Raw genomic sequence first — 17,059 nt, 5'->3', positions numbered from 1 at the left:
AGATTACCAAGACAACACTTTTATTTCCAGATTCATCGGATCTCTGTGCGATGCCTGTCTAACAAAGGCCAGTCAGTAGATGCCCAATGTACAGTTCTAGTTGGCAAAGGTAAGCGTGACACAATGCACCATGAAACACCATCTGGATCTGAAGTACTTGCTGATGATATCAAGTTTCTGCTGGTGATGTTAAGTTCCTGCTGGTGATGTTAAGTGCATTCTGGTGATGATAAGTGCATTCTGGTGATGTTAAGTACATTCTGGTGATGTTAAGGATATTATTGTGATGTTAAGTGCATTCTTGTGATGTTAAGTACATTCTGCTGATGTTAAGTGCATTCTGCTGATGTTAAGTACATTATTGTGATGTTAAGTGCATTCTGGTGATGTTAAGTACATTCCTGTGATGTCAAGTACATTCTGGTGATGTCAAATACATTCGGGTGATGTCAAATACATTCTGGTGATGTCAAGTACATTCTGGTGATGTTAAGTACATTCTGCTGATGTTAAGTGCATTCTGCTGATGTCAAGTACATTCTGGTAATGTCAAGTACATTCGGGTGATGTCAAATACATTCTGGTGATGTCAAATACATTCTTGTGATGTTAAGTACATTCTGGTGATGTCAAGTCCATTCTGGTCATGATAGGTTAGGGGTGGAAAGAGTCCAGATTTAATACCACCTATTACCCGATTATTATTAGGTCTCAAGAGTTGGGTAAAAATTGGGAACTGTTTTACTGGAGCCCAGGCAAAATCAATTTAGATACACCTATAAAACGATCTGATTATACACACACTGAAGTCATTTCCCCTGCAGATGCCACGCCGACACCCTCCGAGTTAAAAATATCAGACATCACTGCTAACTCTGCCACTGTTTCCTGGTTGCCTGGCAACAGCACCTACCAGCATTCCATAGCTGTGAACGGGAAGGAGGTCCGCGTCGTCAAACCCAGTGTTTGCAAACACACTCTTACAGGTATGTATGTCTGGAATAGTATATCCTCAGTAGATGGATCCCTGAAGATCAGAGTAACAATAGGTCTTCAGCAGCCCATGCTTGCTGTAGAAGGCGACTATGCTTGTCATAAAAGGCGACTAATGGGATCGAGTGGTCAGGCTCGCTGACTTGGTTGATGCATGTCATCGATCCCAATTGCATAGATTGAAGCTCATGATGTCAATCACTGAATTGTCTTTTTCAGACTCGATTATTTATAGACTGCCGTCATATAGCTGGAATATTGCTGTAGTATTGGTGAGTGAGGTGTTAAACAACAAACAAACAAACAAACAAACCTCAGTAGATGAGACAAGCCCTGGACAAAACAAGATGGCCTCTTGCTAGGGCTGGCCCCTAATCGACAGGGTGCTGGTACATGATCTGTTCTGACAGTAATGTTTCTTATCCTCTTGCCAGGGCTGGCCCCTAATGCAGTACACAAGGTGACGGTTCAAGCCAAGAGTCTGACAGCGACGTACGAGGATGAGAAGAATCAAAAGAGAAAGGAGATGCTATCAGCCAGCACTGAGTTTAAAACAGTTGCTGGAGGTGAGTTACACATGCTGACCTATAATTAGCCCATTCCTTTTCCAAAACGTTTATTTCTACATCAGGGTAATGCACCCCAGTTGTTTTCAGGGGATGAAACGTCGCTATATAAGTGCAATAATCTTGAACGCGACGTTAAACCCCATTTCACCTCATCTCACCCCAATGGAATCTGTTTCGGTGGATAATCAAGACTGGTTATTCTCTGGCGTTGACGTTTTATATTTACCCCCAGGGCTTCCGGACCCACCCCTCAATGTTCAAGTGGAGGCGGGGCCCCAGGAAGGCACCCTGCTCCTAACATGGCTGCCAGTCACCATCAACACATCAGGGTTCTCAAACGGTGCCGTTGTCACGGGATACGTGGTGTACGCAGATGGGCACAGAGCTAAAGAGGCCAAGGGACCAACAAGTAAGTTCTCTCGAAGTTTCCAAGGCAGTGGTATGTTGGTATGAGTGAGTGAGTGAGTTGGGTTTAACGCCGCTTTTAACAGTATTCCAGTTATATCACAGCGTGTCAGCTTAATGTGGGAGGAAAGCCCGAAGTGATGCAGGTCTCAGACGTTTACCACTTCAATGAAACCCACGAGCACGGGTATGGTGCTGACAAACCTAGAAACATAATCGGAGTGAACCGGGATTCGAACCCACAATCATAGGTTTCTGGTGTGCCCAAGGGACGCAACTCTGCACAGCGAATTGCAGCGCCTTAGACGACTGGGCCGCCCGTGCCCCCTTATGTTGGTATGAAACCATGCTTACATGGCTTCTCTACTTGTCTAGTGACTTGGTTGATGCATGTACACATTGTGTAGATCAAAGCTCATGTTGTTAGTCAGTGGATTGTCTGGTCTTCAGCAACCCATGCTTGCAGTAAAAAGCGACTATCCTTGTCATAAGAGGCGACTAATGGGATTGGGTGGTCAGGCTCGCTGACTTGGTTGATGCATGTCATCGTATCCGAACTGCGTGGATCGATACTCATGACATCAATCACTGGATTGCCTGGTCCAGATTTGATTATTTACAGACAACTGTCATATAGCTGTAATGTTTCTGAGTACGGCGTTTCACAACAAACAAACAAACATTAGTTGCACATCGATCATAATTCTGAATTCCATGCGCCCAAAGGTCCAGATCCTCAAGGTCCGATTTATCATTGCCAGATGACCACATTGTGCTGGGTGCTGAAGATTTCCAGGGCTTTATACCAAAACAACTGACTGTACGAACTTTGACCGTTGATCGGAAAGAGTCTGCAGACTCTAGTGTTGTTCGCCTTCCTCATAATTTAATCAAAGAGGTCACCGCCAGAGCTGCCAAAACTGTTGCCAGCGAAGTTATGTCAAGGTCATCCCACAGGGTAAGCTACAAGAGAAGCATGCAGCTGATGATTGTGTCGTGTCATCATGGATATGACATTAGGTCATCATGATGTGGGCAGTGTTGATTCTGTTCTCTGTCATGTTTTATAATTCAAGGACTTTGATTTGTATTTTTTATGCAAGATCCTGTTGAACTTTTTGTACTAGTTTAACAATCCTGGATAAGTTTGAATTAGAAAATATTTTTTCAAGTTATGGAAAGCATGAATATTTTAGAAGATTATTTTTTGCAAGGAATATTTTACAACTTGTGTTTATAAACACCACAAAGACTGCTTAGGCCAGACTTTCTTTTAAATTTGCATTACGAAACCACCTAATTCCCTAAAAACTGAAATGTGAAAAAAAAAAAAGTAGTGGCTTTTTTTTATTCCGCCAACCTGAAATAAGTAGAATGTTTAAAAAGATAAAATAAAACCTGTTGAAAATTTATCTTAACAACTTAATAAAACCCAATGAATTATGATGAATCCTGAAATCATTTTGGTTTTTTCTGACCAACTGAGCTGACTTTTTTTCACGTAATGTCAATTGCCCCCACCCCCTAAAAAAAAAGGTCTGGCTTATGGGATTGTGCATGATACACATTAGGTAGCTGAATAAATTCACACTTTTAGGAGTTTTGCCGTAAAATGGCAAGTTTTCAAGCATGTTCCTTTCTTACAAATGCAAGGGCTATCTTTGAGTGTCAGAAATAAAATTAATTTTATCTTATCCTGACTCATACTTATTACTCATTTGTATGAGTCAGGATAAGTATAAATGATATTTTTACTCTAAAAAATACATATTTATAAATTTTGTTAACAGCGTAGAAAAATGACCCCATATCACAGACGGTTCCATGTAAGTCTGTTTATTTTAAATCACAACTCAGAGAATTGAGACTTGCTATCAACATCTGTTTTAGACATGTGTAAGTGAGGTCTGGGAATTCAAATTTTATGTGTACTTAAAATAATAATATGTGTATTTAATAAATCGGGTAATTGGTAATCAGTGTCTTTTGGCCCAAACTATATTTTTTAGTTGTGACAAATTTCAAATATGTCCGCCTGAGTTGTGATATATTATTTTATTTCTTTGTTCAAATATTTCAAACACTTTTGAATTCTTGCCCAAAACTTGTCGATTGTTTGACCTTTGATTTTTTATCATATTTCTTTCAGTGATGGTTCATGCCGAACACAATTTGTTGATATACACCACTCTTTAACTGATTGAATTATTTAATTTAAAAAATGCTTTTTTTCAGACTTAACCCATATTATTATACCCACATTAGAGTGCTCGGCCAAGGGAGATACAGACTTTGTTGTCAATGTCTTATATATATTACGGATAAAAATATATTGGTCATTTCAACTTCTAGATTGGATCGTTTTAAGAAGGAAGTTTATTATAGATTTAAACATTTATAGCATCATAATTTGAATTCATTTAGATGTTTCACATGGTTTTAGAGATAAGTAATTTTTTGTTTTTCTTTTAAGTAATTTTTATTGTTTATGTTTTAATATGTCTTGGATAATAGTAATCTGGATAAAATTGTTTAATTAAAACGATAAATATAAACAGTTGAATGGAAAAAAAAAATTCAACACCAAATATTATTTTGTAAGTCTTTCTTAAGAAGTTGGGGATCAATGCAGTTTACCAGGCACAGTTTCGTGTTGTGCTTAATGGCGAATATTCATACATCTTGCGTGCCTCTTCGATCATTTGGGTTGGTTGTGTTAGGGTTAGGGTAGGTTACCTCCAACTCTGTCCTTAGCCCTTGAATCGTCTTTCCAATTAAACACCCTTTCATATCCTTAGGGTTGGGCACCACTTGCCAATCAAACACCCCTTTACCATCCATAGAGTCAGGCACACCTTGTGAGGTAGGGTATGGGTTAAATGTTTCCTGTTAACAAATTAATCCATTGTAATTTGAAGAAACTCCATACAATTCAAATTTTGGGTTTCGCAGAGAAAATGGTGACTGTACATGCGCTTAAAGGTAAACAATCGGGTGCTGATGATTTGGTAAACGAGCACTAATTATTTGTGATAGCTCCTGTGGTAGAGTGTTGGCTGATTAGATTAACTCATTGGCCTAGCTGAGCTTCAAGCTGGCAGCGTGAACTCGATCATCCACAAGGCGCGAATTGAAATTCGAAAAAGTGTGTCCGGTAAAGTGCATTACTCCCAATCTTTTCAAGCAGTTGAACAAAATAATTTTCAATATTTCTTTTGAAATTTCAACATGTAGATCAATTGGTATTAATTTCTGTCAATTTTATTGTGCGTTATACTTCAGTAGACAGGGAAAAGTTCTTATATATCAAATAACTTTCCATCTATTCAAACATGTTTTTGATATACCCTTGGCTTAGCACAGTAGATAACTGATGGTTTGGGGTCTCCTTGAATCTATATCCGCACGTTCTCCTTTTCTGAAGAGCTCCAAGTCCCCGACAGGAAATAGTGAGAATGCTGGGAATGATACTGATGAGGAGATTGAGGCTGCGTTTCGTGAAGCGCAGGAAGCTGGCGAGCAGCTGTCAATGGTGGGTTACGTGGGAGATCATTCTGACCAATCGAAAACAAGTATTCATTCTCTGCTTCAAATTCGGAAAACTTTCAAAATTTCGTTAGTGCATGAGTCAGGTGTAATTTGCATTTAAATGAGTAACTGATCAGCTGATTTTGTTCTTACTCGAATTAGAAATCTAAAAAAAATGAAGGTTATTTAAAAAATAATTAAGTGTTATCTCACAATTGTATTTTGTTGTCATGGAAACTGAATCATAGTGCACATGGTGGAAGTGCGGTAAAATCATGGGTGATGGATGCCTTGTTGTCATGGTAACCACACAATAATAATCAAGCACGAATCCCTGTAACATGTTATGTGGTGTGAACTCGGATACTGCTCTCTCTCAGTCTAATTTCGGAATGGCTACGTATTGTCCTTGTCAATGTTGATGTCCATCGGAAGTCCAGAACAAGTGCCTCCATCTTTCCTCTCCTTAACCCTTGTCTAGTCATAGCCAGAATTAACCCTCTGTAAGTCAAGTATACACAATTTTAGTGTTAACCCAACTTGTAACTCTTAACCCCAAATTCTTTACCTATACTAACAATTCTATTTATATTTTTTCTTTGAAATTTGCTTATTTTATTTTTTAAATATTTTTTATGCATGACCTTGATATTTGATTTGCCAGCATGAAATTGTTTAATTTATTTTTTTCACATTTGCATGCTGAGATCAATTCATTTGTGCATGGTCTGGGTTGGTTTGGCTTCACATTTATAATTTGAACGTTTTTATTGATTTATGTATTCAATAAATTTTATTAACGCAGAGTCCAGAAAATTCAAATTACGCGGACCCGTACATAGAAAGTAGCAGCTCAGAGCTCTCTGATATTCCTGAAGTGGAGGAGGAATTGATTGGTGCAGAGGAGACCAATCAGAATGCAGATGTCTCAGGACATTCCCTCTCATTGGTTGCTCCCTATACACAAGCAACCAATCAGGTTAGACTTCAGTCCAAGTTGATTGCGAAGTGGGAACTTCAGGTTGAATTTAGAGTCTCGTGAACAGTTATCTCCCTTGTCTCATCACTTTATGCATGCCTTTCAAATTGTCAGCAAAACTATGTTTTTTTATGCAAATATTTGATTTCTTGAAGTGTTTCGTTTTGAATTTTTTCAAGTATAGTTTTAATTTTATAGAAAATATTAGTACTCTAAACTATAGCATCTATGCCTATCAGTTGTTGTATGTCCGAAAAATAATGATAATCATCATAATAATAACAATAATACACCCTTAGTTCAGAACATCTTGTCTCAAGAGTTCTGGATTTGCTTCTACTTTTTTAAAGGGATTTTAGCTTTTGAATTTGGATTTGAATTCCAAACTTTTACCAATAATCACATTTTTAATATTTTAAAAATATCAAAATGGCCAAAATCTCTTTGAAAAAGCGAAAATATCTGAAGATCTTTTGAGACATTCCCAATAGCTATCCAGACCACCGCTAGAGGACATAAACTTTGCAAATAAAATATCAAAGAGGGGCTTATATAATCAATATAACAAATATATTTGCTTGCTCATCTAACATTGAAATTTTATATCATGGGGAATATTATTGGAATCAATTTTTTTCAAATACTATTCAAAGCTCTGTACAGCTTTGGAAACAAGCTTCATTCAAAGTATTTTGTTGCTGAAGGGATATTTGTTAAAAATGACAACGTTTGAAAGTGTTTTGTAATAGTATTTAGAAAAAAAATACTTTCAAATCCACTGTCAGATCTTTTCACACAAGATATTTGTCTTCTGAACATATTAAGCCTACATATACTCATCAAAAGAAGTTAAGGAACACACAATTCTTACATGTGACTATCAAGTTAATCTGTCATGGCATGAGAGATCAGCTGTAGCTATTTGAAAGAATTGGATGTTCCTTAACTTCTTTTGAGTAGTATATGTTCATGGGACAGAAGAAAAATGTCACGTGATTTTTATGTATTGTAATAATAGATATTAATCATTTGCTTGAATGTAATGCCTTAGGCGGATGACAGAAAATCTCCAAAACCAGCACCAAGGAAGACTGGAGTGGTTGGATTGTCACCCAACAGTGATCCCTCATTTCAAAGAGAGGATACCCCTGGCAGTGATAAACTTCTGCCTCCGCAGCGGAAAATACCGGCTATAGGTAATCATTTAAAAAATGGCTTTAGGTAATTAAGTTTTTACCAGGAAATGGACAGATTATAGGTAATGAAGTATTTATCGGGAAATATGCAAGTTATAAGCAATGATGTACTTACCAAGAAATATACCTATGAATACACAATGCCATTTAGTAAGTGGTCATATGTAGCAAATGTTATATTTGGGATAACACTTTCTTAGTAAAGTACAGATTCTCGTACTTTTTTTGGGTTGAGTCCCGTCCGGGATTCGAACCCACACTTGCCAGAGTGAGGCACCAAATCGCCAGCACACAAAGTCAGCAATCTAACCCACTCAGCCACCAAGGCTTCCACAAAATGAAAGTCCGACAACTGGTAGTCTAGATCACGTACCTTGAGTACCCCTCTGACAAGTGTAAATTGGCGATTAGGTGCCTCACTCTGGCAAGTGTGGGTTCGAATCCCGGAGGGGACTCAACCAAAAAAAAGTACGAGAATCTGTACTAAGAAAGTGTTATCCCAAATATAACATTTGTTACAAGAAATATACCCACTGTTGGTAATGACAAACATGCTGGAAAAAAACCATGTAATAGTTGTTGATGTATTACCAGGAATTTCCCACTATTGGTCATCACATACTTTATTACAGTGGAGAATTTCCTGGTAATAAAATATGTGCTGATCTACAGTGGAGAAATTTAATAGTGGGGATATTCCTGGTAATAAAGAATGTGATGACCAATAGTGGAGACATTCCTGGCAACAAAGTATGTGATGACCAATTGTGGGGAAATTCCTGGTAATAAAGAATGTGATGACCAATAGTGGAGACATTCCTGGCAACAAAGTATGTGATGACCAATTGTGGGGAAATTACTGGCATTAAAGTATGTGATGACCTATTGTGGGGAAATTCCTGGTAATAAAGTATGTGATGACCTATTGTGGGGAAATTACTGGCATTAAAGTATGTGATGACCTATTGTGGGGAAATTCCTGGTAATAAAGTACACAAAATATTGATGTCAATTCTTAAATAAAATGTCTTTGGGGTGCATTGTGTATTCGAGAGCTATTATATTATATGTACATGTAGAGTGTATCACATTAGACAGGCAACCAATTTGATTTGCTGTTTTGAGTTATTTCTTTGTCTGTGTGCCAAAAGGCAGGATGCAAATAATCATTCTAATGCTTGAGCATTTAATTTCCTAAAAGAAATCTTGAAAGATTTCACAAAATTACAAACTCACATTTTTAAAGAAACATTAGGATAGGCTGTCATTAATAATTGCTATAAAGAAAATAAAGTTGTTAGAAATATGCCATTGGGTTCAAACAAATAGGTCTCATTTTGGAGAGAGAGAGATTTTCCTTCTGTCATATCTACTGCTCAAAAGAAGTGTAGATTGACTATAGTCATAATAAATATTCAGATGTTCTTTAACTTCTTTTGAGTAGTATATTCGAGTCAGAAAATGAAATGGCCATGTATTCATAGGGGTCCATTTTGACATGTGAATATATGTGAAATATACTACTCAAAAGAAATTAAAGAACACCTGATTATTTCATATTACTGTAGTTATTCTGTTAGGCCATGACAGATTAACTATGGTAATATGAAAGAATCAGGTGTTCTTAATTTCTTTTGAGTAGTATATATCCTTAATTGTGTTTGTACTGTGTTCAGTATTGTCATATTGAGAAAAAATACAGACATGAAAGATAAAAGTCACATTATTCATTTGTTGTAGGTAAAATTTAAGAAAAGGAAAATTTAGATTTTCAAGTAGTTAGTTTTGAAGAAAAGACCAGAGTAAAAAAAAAAAATCGCACTTATTTTCAAGGTTGAATATTGGTTCCATATCTTAGGTACCGGTAAGAGTCTTTGAATGAAAGAAGTACAAACTGTAAATTGTTCAAAATAATTATACATAATCGATCCAACAATAGGTTTACTTTTGCAAAATGTACAGGCTTATTGTTAGACAGGAAAATGTGCTGGGTATTCTTATTGATAATAAAACAACAAATATTGGTCTTCAGAAATCACCCGTGATAGCAGTACCGAGAGGGGAACATCATTTGAGGATGATTCTGAAAATCTTCCGAAGAGGAGCTCGTCGTTTGTGCCATCAGAGCAGCAGTCGGAGACTCCCCGGAACACTCCCCCTGTTGTATCAAGGAGGAGAGTGTCGCCAGGACAGAACTTCAATGTTGATTCAGACAAAAAGGATTTCCGGGATCGCAAAATGACCACACCTACTTCTGCAGACTTTGACAGATCACATGATCATGGATCACCAAGAGGTCAAACTCCCATCAAGTCGAGACGAATCAGTCCGCAAAGTCCCGGCTTCAGAGAAAACAGGAGTACTCCCAATGAAAATGGCCATGACCTTGACTTTGATGAGAATGGAGACGTGGACTCAATTTCAGGGGAGATAAATCCTCCCGTGGATGACAACACAATACGACTATTTATTGCCTTGTTTGATTATGATCCTCATGTGATGTCACCAAATATGGATGGTGCTGATGAAGAACTGCCCTTCCGTGAAGGTCAAATTATTAAGGTATGTTTTTTAGATTTATCCTCCAAAACTAGCTTCCAGAGATATCGCTTGGGTGAAGAGCATTCGTGACTAACTCGTGTTATTCCGGGACAAGCCAAATAGCGACTCGTGGCCATTTTTACGACTGGGTTCAGTCTAAGCGGAAACCGGCGTAGCTAACAGAATTGTCAACTCATTGCTTAATGAATCATGTTTATTTCCCCCATATATCCTATATATTCCAGATGCTGTTGAATACACATCAGGACTTGCAGTATTATACAGTACATTTGAACACTTTGAAATGTATCTTGGGAATATTTTTATGTGCAAGACATATATAAAATAAAAAATTGTTCCTTAGTGATTCTTTGACCGAAGTAATTGAAGTCAAACGACATTCTGATTGGTCTGATGCATTTGCGCACGTCATCGATAGGGGGACGAGTCTTCTTGCAGGTTACGGAAAGGGAGGATGATTGGGGCGAGGAGATATCGCTACAGTAAATTGCATCACAATGCTTTCAGATGACATCATCAGTTACCATGACGACACAATCAAAAGACATCCCTTATCTCTCTGCCACTGAAGCTGTTCAGCTCTACTTTTTACACTCAATGCACTGGTTGTTACTGTTTACAAACTGAAAAAGTTGGAAGTAAACGGGGAAATAGTATCTCACCCTTGTGTCCTTTGCTATCAAGCTTATCAACAGTCGTGGATAAAAGTTACAACTCCTCAGTGTTCTTATCTGTTCTTGACTTGTTTTGATATATACTCATCGCCAAAAGAAATGCAAACCACAGAGGTGAGGTGAAATGTCGCATCCAAGATTATTCCATTTATATTGTGACATGCATGCACATGTTTGTGTGTGTTGCTGCTTGTACTAGTCCGGACTGATGCCGTTTTATAGGGCTAGCCCACTGAGATACCATGCCGCAGTTTAACATGAATACCCCACTCGGAAACAGTATACTGACTCCGAGCCAACCAGTCCTTGTTTTAGCCCCTTAATGCTGAGCACCAGACAGGGTAACAATAGTATTATCTTTTAACATCTTTTGGTATGACGCGGCTGGGGATCGAACCCCGGACCTTCCGCTCTCCAGGCGGACGCTCTACCACTAGACCACGGAGGCGGTCTCAAACCATAGAAACATAGAGAGAAGTAGGTATGTTAAGAAGAGATGTTTCCAGTGTGTATCACTTTATGACAAAACTAACAATCAGTCAAGTGTAACCACACTTGTTCATTATTCTCATCACGATATGCTGCGCATGATTTCCAAACTTTACAGGCTAATCCTGCATGAGACAAATGGTGCATCTCGAGTCATGGATCTATAACATCACATATGATGCGTTCATGAGCGTCGGTTCACACAAACATAACAGTATGTTCGTTTGTGCATCAAATCTAATATCTCTCGAATATGAGTAATTCGTCAAATATTGATCAACATGTATGGTATTCGCGTTTCTTTGTCAGTGCATATATTTGTTATCCAAGCATTATGGAAAAAGGAACCCAGATTATTGTCTGATGATAATTTATGAATATTTTCTGATTGGATACCCATGGGCATCTTCAAGCTAGACGACCTCGATGTTCTAGTGTGTCTGCCCAGAGAGCAGAAGGTCGATGGTTCAATTGGGGGTGTCGGGGAGCCTTGTGGTTAAAGCGTTTGCTCGCCACGCCGAAGACCCGGGTTCGATTCCCGACATGGTTACAAAGTGTAAAACCCATTTCTGATGTCCCCCATCGTGATATTGCTTGAATATTGTTAAAGCGGCGTAAAATCCAAACCCACTCACTCACTCACTCACTCACTCACTCACTCACTCACTCACTCACTTGGTGGTTCAATCCCTGGCCATGACCAACAGATGTTAAAAGATGGTATTTGTTGTTACCCTGCCTGGTATTTCAAATACTCAAATAATTTGGCATTTTGTAAATTGCCTCAGTAAAGATTTCAGTCATTTTGCACATTGAATGTAACATATATACCTTGCAAGAAAAGGATTTATGTGGGAATGTTACAAAAGCTGTTTGTCGATCATGGTTTACTTAATCCTGTATGTGGTTGCATCTTCAAGACTATAAAATAATTTTGAAAAGAAAATAATTAATCAACCATTTGCCAGATTATTTTCATTGGTCTTTTTATCCCCACACACCTGAGAGCAGGAGAGAATAAATATATAATATCGCTTTTCAAATATCAGAAACATGACTAGATCAATTTCTGCATTGCTGCGGTTTAATTTTTTTGCGAAGAAATTGTTTTCATTCGCTTCAGGTGAAGTCTCTGCTGGTGCGAGTGGGAGAGAAACAGATAATTATTCAAAATGTCACTGTAATAATAGATGTTTAGATAAAACAATACAGACGTAATTAGTTTTTCTTTGTTTTGGAAAAATGGCTAAAAAGGTGATGGGCAGCCTTAAAAACTATCAAACATGTGGAGAGAAACAAATAATTATTCAAAATGTCACTGTTACTGTAGATATTTAGGTAAAAGGTTGCAGACATAATTAAATTTGGTTTAGTTTGGAAAAATGGCTAAAAAAGTAACGGGTAGCCTTAAAATCAGACACATGTGACGTAGTATTTTTAGCTCACCAGGACAGTGTTAGATATAATTTGTGACCTATCTTGTCTGTTAGTGAACTTTCTGATTGTGGCTTTTTGCTCCAGTCAGTTGACATGAAAACTGTAAAAGTTAAAAAATTGTCACTAAGTAGGAAAGTCATTTATTTAAGAAATGAATGACGAGTGGGAGTTATTTACATACAATAAAACACTGCAGGGAGAATAAACCATGAGGGGCGCAGCCCTGGGTGGATTATTCGTTTATGCTTCCTGCAGTTTTTTATTGTACGATAAACAATGACCACGAGTCATTTATTTCTTATATAAGATATCAACCTTTTGTAAAGCCTTTGCAGGATGTCAATAAATTGTACAGGCTTTAAAAACATTCACCCATATTTAAAATAATGATGTCTCCCTGAATAGAATCAGACCTCAGCAATGTCGGACTAATCTATTTTATGTAGAGTGGTGTTAAGTTTGATATATTCTCACAACCGTCACGTCGGTGATCTGCACCTTTTCTCCCAATACTGATCATCATATCTCTCCTACTTTTGGATACAATCGTTTCGCCATTGTGTTCATCTGTGCTGTCCTTCAACATCTATTTGAGACAATTCACTAGACACTTCGTCCAATTTACGACGTCATCAAGTTGCGAGCACATGTTCGAATCTCCAGAAATGACGTCATGATAGAACAATGTTTTATTGTGAAATAAACGTTTCGTTCTTCATTGTTCTTTGCAATTTATCACAGAGCTCTCTTATATAACTATGATACCAGACACTATACACTTTGTCCAATTTATGACGTCATCAAGTTGCGAGTGCATGTTCGAATCTCCAGAAATGACGTCATGATAGAACAATGTTTTATTGTGAAATAAACGTTTCGTTCTTCATTGTTCTTTGCAATTTATCACAGAGCTCTCTTATATAACTATGATACCAGCCAGCTGACACCTCACATACAATGACGATCCGTGTTAGAATCGGTCTCCAGCAACCCATGCTTGTAAGAGGCGACTAGCAGGATCGGGTGGTCAGGCTAGCTGACTTGGTTGATGCATGTCTAACTAACCTTTAAGCACTGAAAAACATTTCAAATATATATATGAATCGTTGGTTTCTATACCAGACCTATCAGCAGTACCAGGCCGAGAAATGCCCTCATTTCTGAAACTAATGACCGCGTTCGATTCCTGGAGTCGTGGACCCGTGAAGATCTGGGTTAGAATAGGTCTTCAGCAACCCATGCTTGCCGTAAAAGGTGTCTATGCTTGTCGTAAAAGGCGACTAACGGGATCGGGTGGTGAGGCTCGCTGATGCATGTCATCGTATCCCACTTGTGTGGATTGATGCTCATGATGTCAATAACTGGATTGTCTGATCCAGATTCGATTATTTACAGTTTGCCGTCTTATAGCTGGAATATTGCTGAGTGTGGTGTTAAACAACAAACAAACAAAACAAAAATCACATGCAATGTACCAGGTGACCTACAGAGCCATGGTGTTATTATTGAGGTATTTCAACTGCTTGGCCAAGAAATACCCAAATTCAATTTATGATTTTTATCAATATAGATATATGGTGAGAAGGATGCCGATGGTTTCTATCGGGGCGAGTGCAATGGCCATTTGGGTTATGTCCCTTGCAACATGGTGTCGGAAATCCATATAGACGATCCCGAACTTATTGACCAACTGCTCAAGGAGAGTCAAGGAAATCCAGTCAACAAGGCTCAGCTGCCACAAGGTGGGTATATGCTTGGTTATAACTGTCACTGGTGTGTTGATTACCAATATTACAGGGGCCCTGGAGGTCCGGGTAGAATATGGTTCCCAGGAATCACTACAGGAGTCAAGCATTGGGTTCTGGGGATTTGACAATGTCACTACTGAAGATACCTTTCGATATTCATAAAAACAAGCACCAGTTGTCCAATGTGACTTGGAAGGTGAAGGTCATTATCAAGGTGTTACAAGCAGTTACAAATAGTTCCGTTGGCTGAGCAAAGTACAGTGTGTACCTACTGAATTCACTCATGGTTTCTTGTCTGCTTTCGGGTTAAGATTAATCTTCAGCAACTCATGTTTGTCTCCTCCTGTTAAGATCTGGGTTAAAATTAGTCTTTGAACAATCCGTGAAGATCCGGGTCAGAATAGGTCTTCAGCAACCATGCTTGTCTCCCTGCATGAAGATTTGGGTTAGAATAGGTCTTCAGCAACCATGCTTGTCTCCCTGCATGAAGATCTGGGTTAGAATAGGTCTTTAGCAACCATGCTTGTCTCCCTGCATGAAGATCTGGGTTAGAATAGGTCTTTAGCAACCATGCTTGTCACCCTGCATGAAGATCCGGGATAGAATAGGTCTTCAGATATCCATGCTTGTCTCCCTGCATGAAGATTTGGGTTAGCATTGGTCTTCAGCAACCATGCTTGTCTCCCTGCATGAAGATCTGGGTTAGAATAGGTCTTCAGCAACCATGCTTGTCTCCCTGCATGAAGATCTGGGTTAGAATAGGTCTTCAGCAACCATGCTTGTCTCCCTGCATGAAGATCCGGGATAGAATAGGTCTTCAGATATCCATGCTTGTCTTCCTGCATGAAGATCTGGGTTAGAATTGGTCTTCAGCCATCCATGCTTGTCTTCCTGCATGAAGATCTGGGTTAGAATTGGTCTTCAGCCATCCATGCTTGTCTCCCTGCATGAAGATCTGGGTTAGAATAGGTCTTCAGCAACCCATGCTTGTCTCCCTGCATGAAGATCTGGGTTAGAATAGGTCTTCAGCAATCCATGCTTGTCTCCCTGTATGAAGATCTGGGTTAGAATAGGTCTTCAGCCATCCATGCTTGTCTTCCTGCATGAAGATCTGGGTTAGAATTGGTCTTCAGTAATCCATGCTTGTCTCCCTCCATGAAGATCTGGGTTAGAATTGGTCTTAAGCAACCCATGCTTGTCAACCTGCATGAAAATCTGGGTTAGAATATGTTTCAGCCATCCATGCTTGTCTCCCTGCATGAAGATCTGGGTTAGAATATGTATCAGCCATCCATGCTTGTCTCCCTGCATGAAGATCTGGGTTAGAATAGGTCTTCAGCAATCCATGCTTGTCTCCCTGTATGAAGATCTGGGTAAGAATAGGTCTTCAGCCATCCATGCTTGTCTCCCTGTATGAAGATCTGGGTTAAAATAGGTCTTCAGCCATTCATGCTTGTGATAAGAGGCAACTAACGGGATTGGGTGGTCAGGCTCCCTGTGAATATTGAAAAACAAAGATGATCAGTCCATTTCCACTCCCTCATTTCCACTGTTGTTTTGTCAGACAAAGATTATCATCCAAAGATAGAGACGTCAAGTCACCGGACACTTAACGGCCTTCCCCCGATCCTCCCGGACGAAGTTGGCAGGAGGATGATAGCCGTATATGACTACGACCCCCAGGAGTTATCACCTAATGTGGATTCAGAGGTAACGTAGCCATAGAGAAGGATTCATATATAACCCAGTAACAACATTATTGTTGTTGTTGTTGTTGTTATTATTATGGTACGACCCAGAATATGTAGAAGGCTTCATGGAAAATGATAAATACAAAATTCTTTGGAATAGGCCCATTTACTGCCTCATACGTATCCAGGCCAACAAACCTGATCTTGTCCTTTTTGATAGATCCAATGAAATCATTTATATCATTGAATTTTTTCTGTCCCCTTTGACACTAAAGTGATTGACAAAATTGAGGAAAAAAATGGCAAATATGCGGACCTCGCTTTCAAAATGTCCCCCTTGCATCCCAAGTACCAAGTTGTCCGACTCAACATTGTTCTCGGTGCCTTAGGTTTGGTACCTCCCAATCTGTTCACTGACATTGGGAGAGTACCCGGGTTTGCTACCAGGAATACAGCCCTTCTGACAATCTGGGTAATGCAGAAGGCTGCAGTGTTGGGGAGTCTTTACATTCTCTGAAAAGTTTTGGGTGGGTTTGACTAGGCAGATCTTCCTCGGAGTAGTCCCATTCGCTGTCTGGGCTGCATGTAGAGGGGGCAGGGGCCCTGAGCTGATGATGAACCTGACTGTGCCAGAATCACCCAAACCCTCTTTGCTGCATTTATCTGAATAATAATAATCATAATAATTATAATAATATTAATGCCAACAACAATGGGCATTTGTTGTGGGCCAAATCCACCATGTTTTGCATGCCCGTAGCACACAATAAATGCACTGCACGTTCATT

General features: G+C 38.9%; 1 protein-coding gene across 17 annotated transcripts in view; it reads left to right on the top strand.

The window, feature by feature from the left end:
• Positions 1-17,059, top strand: part of LOC139456225 (RIMS-binding protein 2-like) — a 316,067-nt gene that overhangs the window by 285,019 nt on the left and 13,989 nt on the right. For 14 of the 17 annotated variants that reach the window (XM_071237818.1, XM_071237829.1, XM_071237826.1 and 11 more), the window contains 11 exons: positions 31-109; positions 825-986; positions 1,428-1,559; positions 1,795-1,971; positions 2,729-2,925; positions 5,392-5,499; positions 6,301-6,474; positions 7,526-7,670; positions 9,703-10,232; positions 14,403-14,574; positions 16,145-16,290. In XM_071237818.1, the coding sequence (XP_071093919.1) occupies positions 31-109; positions 825-986; positions 1,428-1,559; positions 1,795-1,971; positions 2,729-2,925; positions 5,392-5,499; positions 6,301-6,474; positions 7,526-7,670; positions 9,703-10,232; positions 14,403-14,574; positions 16,145-16,290 (2,022 nt within the window). Of the gene's footprint in view, positions 1-30; positions 110-824; positions 987-1,427; positions 1,560-1,794; positions 1,972-2,728; positions 2,926-3,757; positions 3,794-5,391; positions 5,500-6,300; positions 6,475-7,525; positions 7,671-9,702; positions 10,233-14,402; positions 14,575-16,144; positions 16,291-17,059 lie in introns of all 17 variants that reach the window. The other 3 variants (XM_071237819.1, XM_071237820.1, XM_071237827.1) reach the window with 3 other exon arrangements.

Source organism: Haliotis cracherodii, unplaced genomic scaffold, assembly GCF_022045235.1.
Source record: "Haliotis cracherodii isolate W230 unplaced genomic scaffold, xgHalCrac1.p SCAF_11, whole genome shotgun sequence".
In the NCBI taxonomy this organism is placed as follows: Eukaryota; Metazoa; Mollusca; class Gastropoda; order Lepetellida; family Haliotidae; genus Haliotis; species Haliotis cracherodii.
This window is presented reverse-complemented; position numbering and strand designations above follow the sequence as displayed.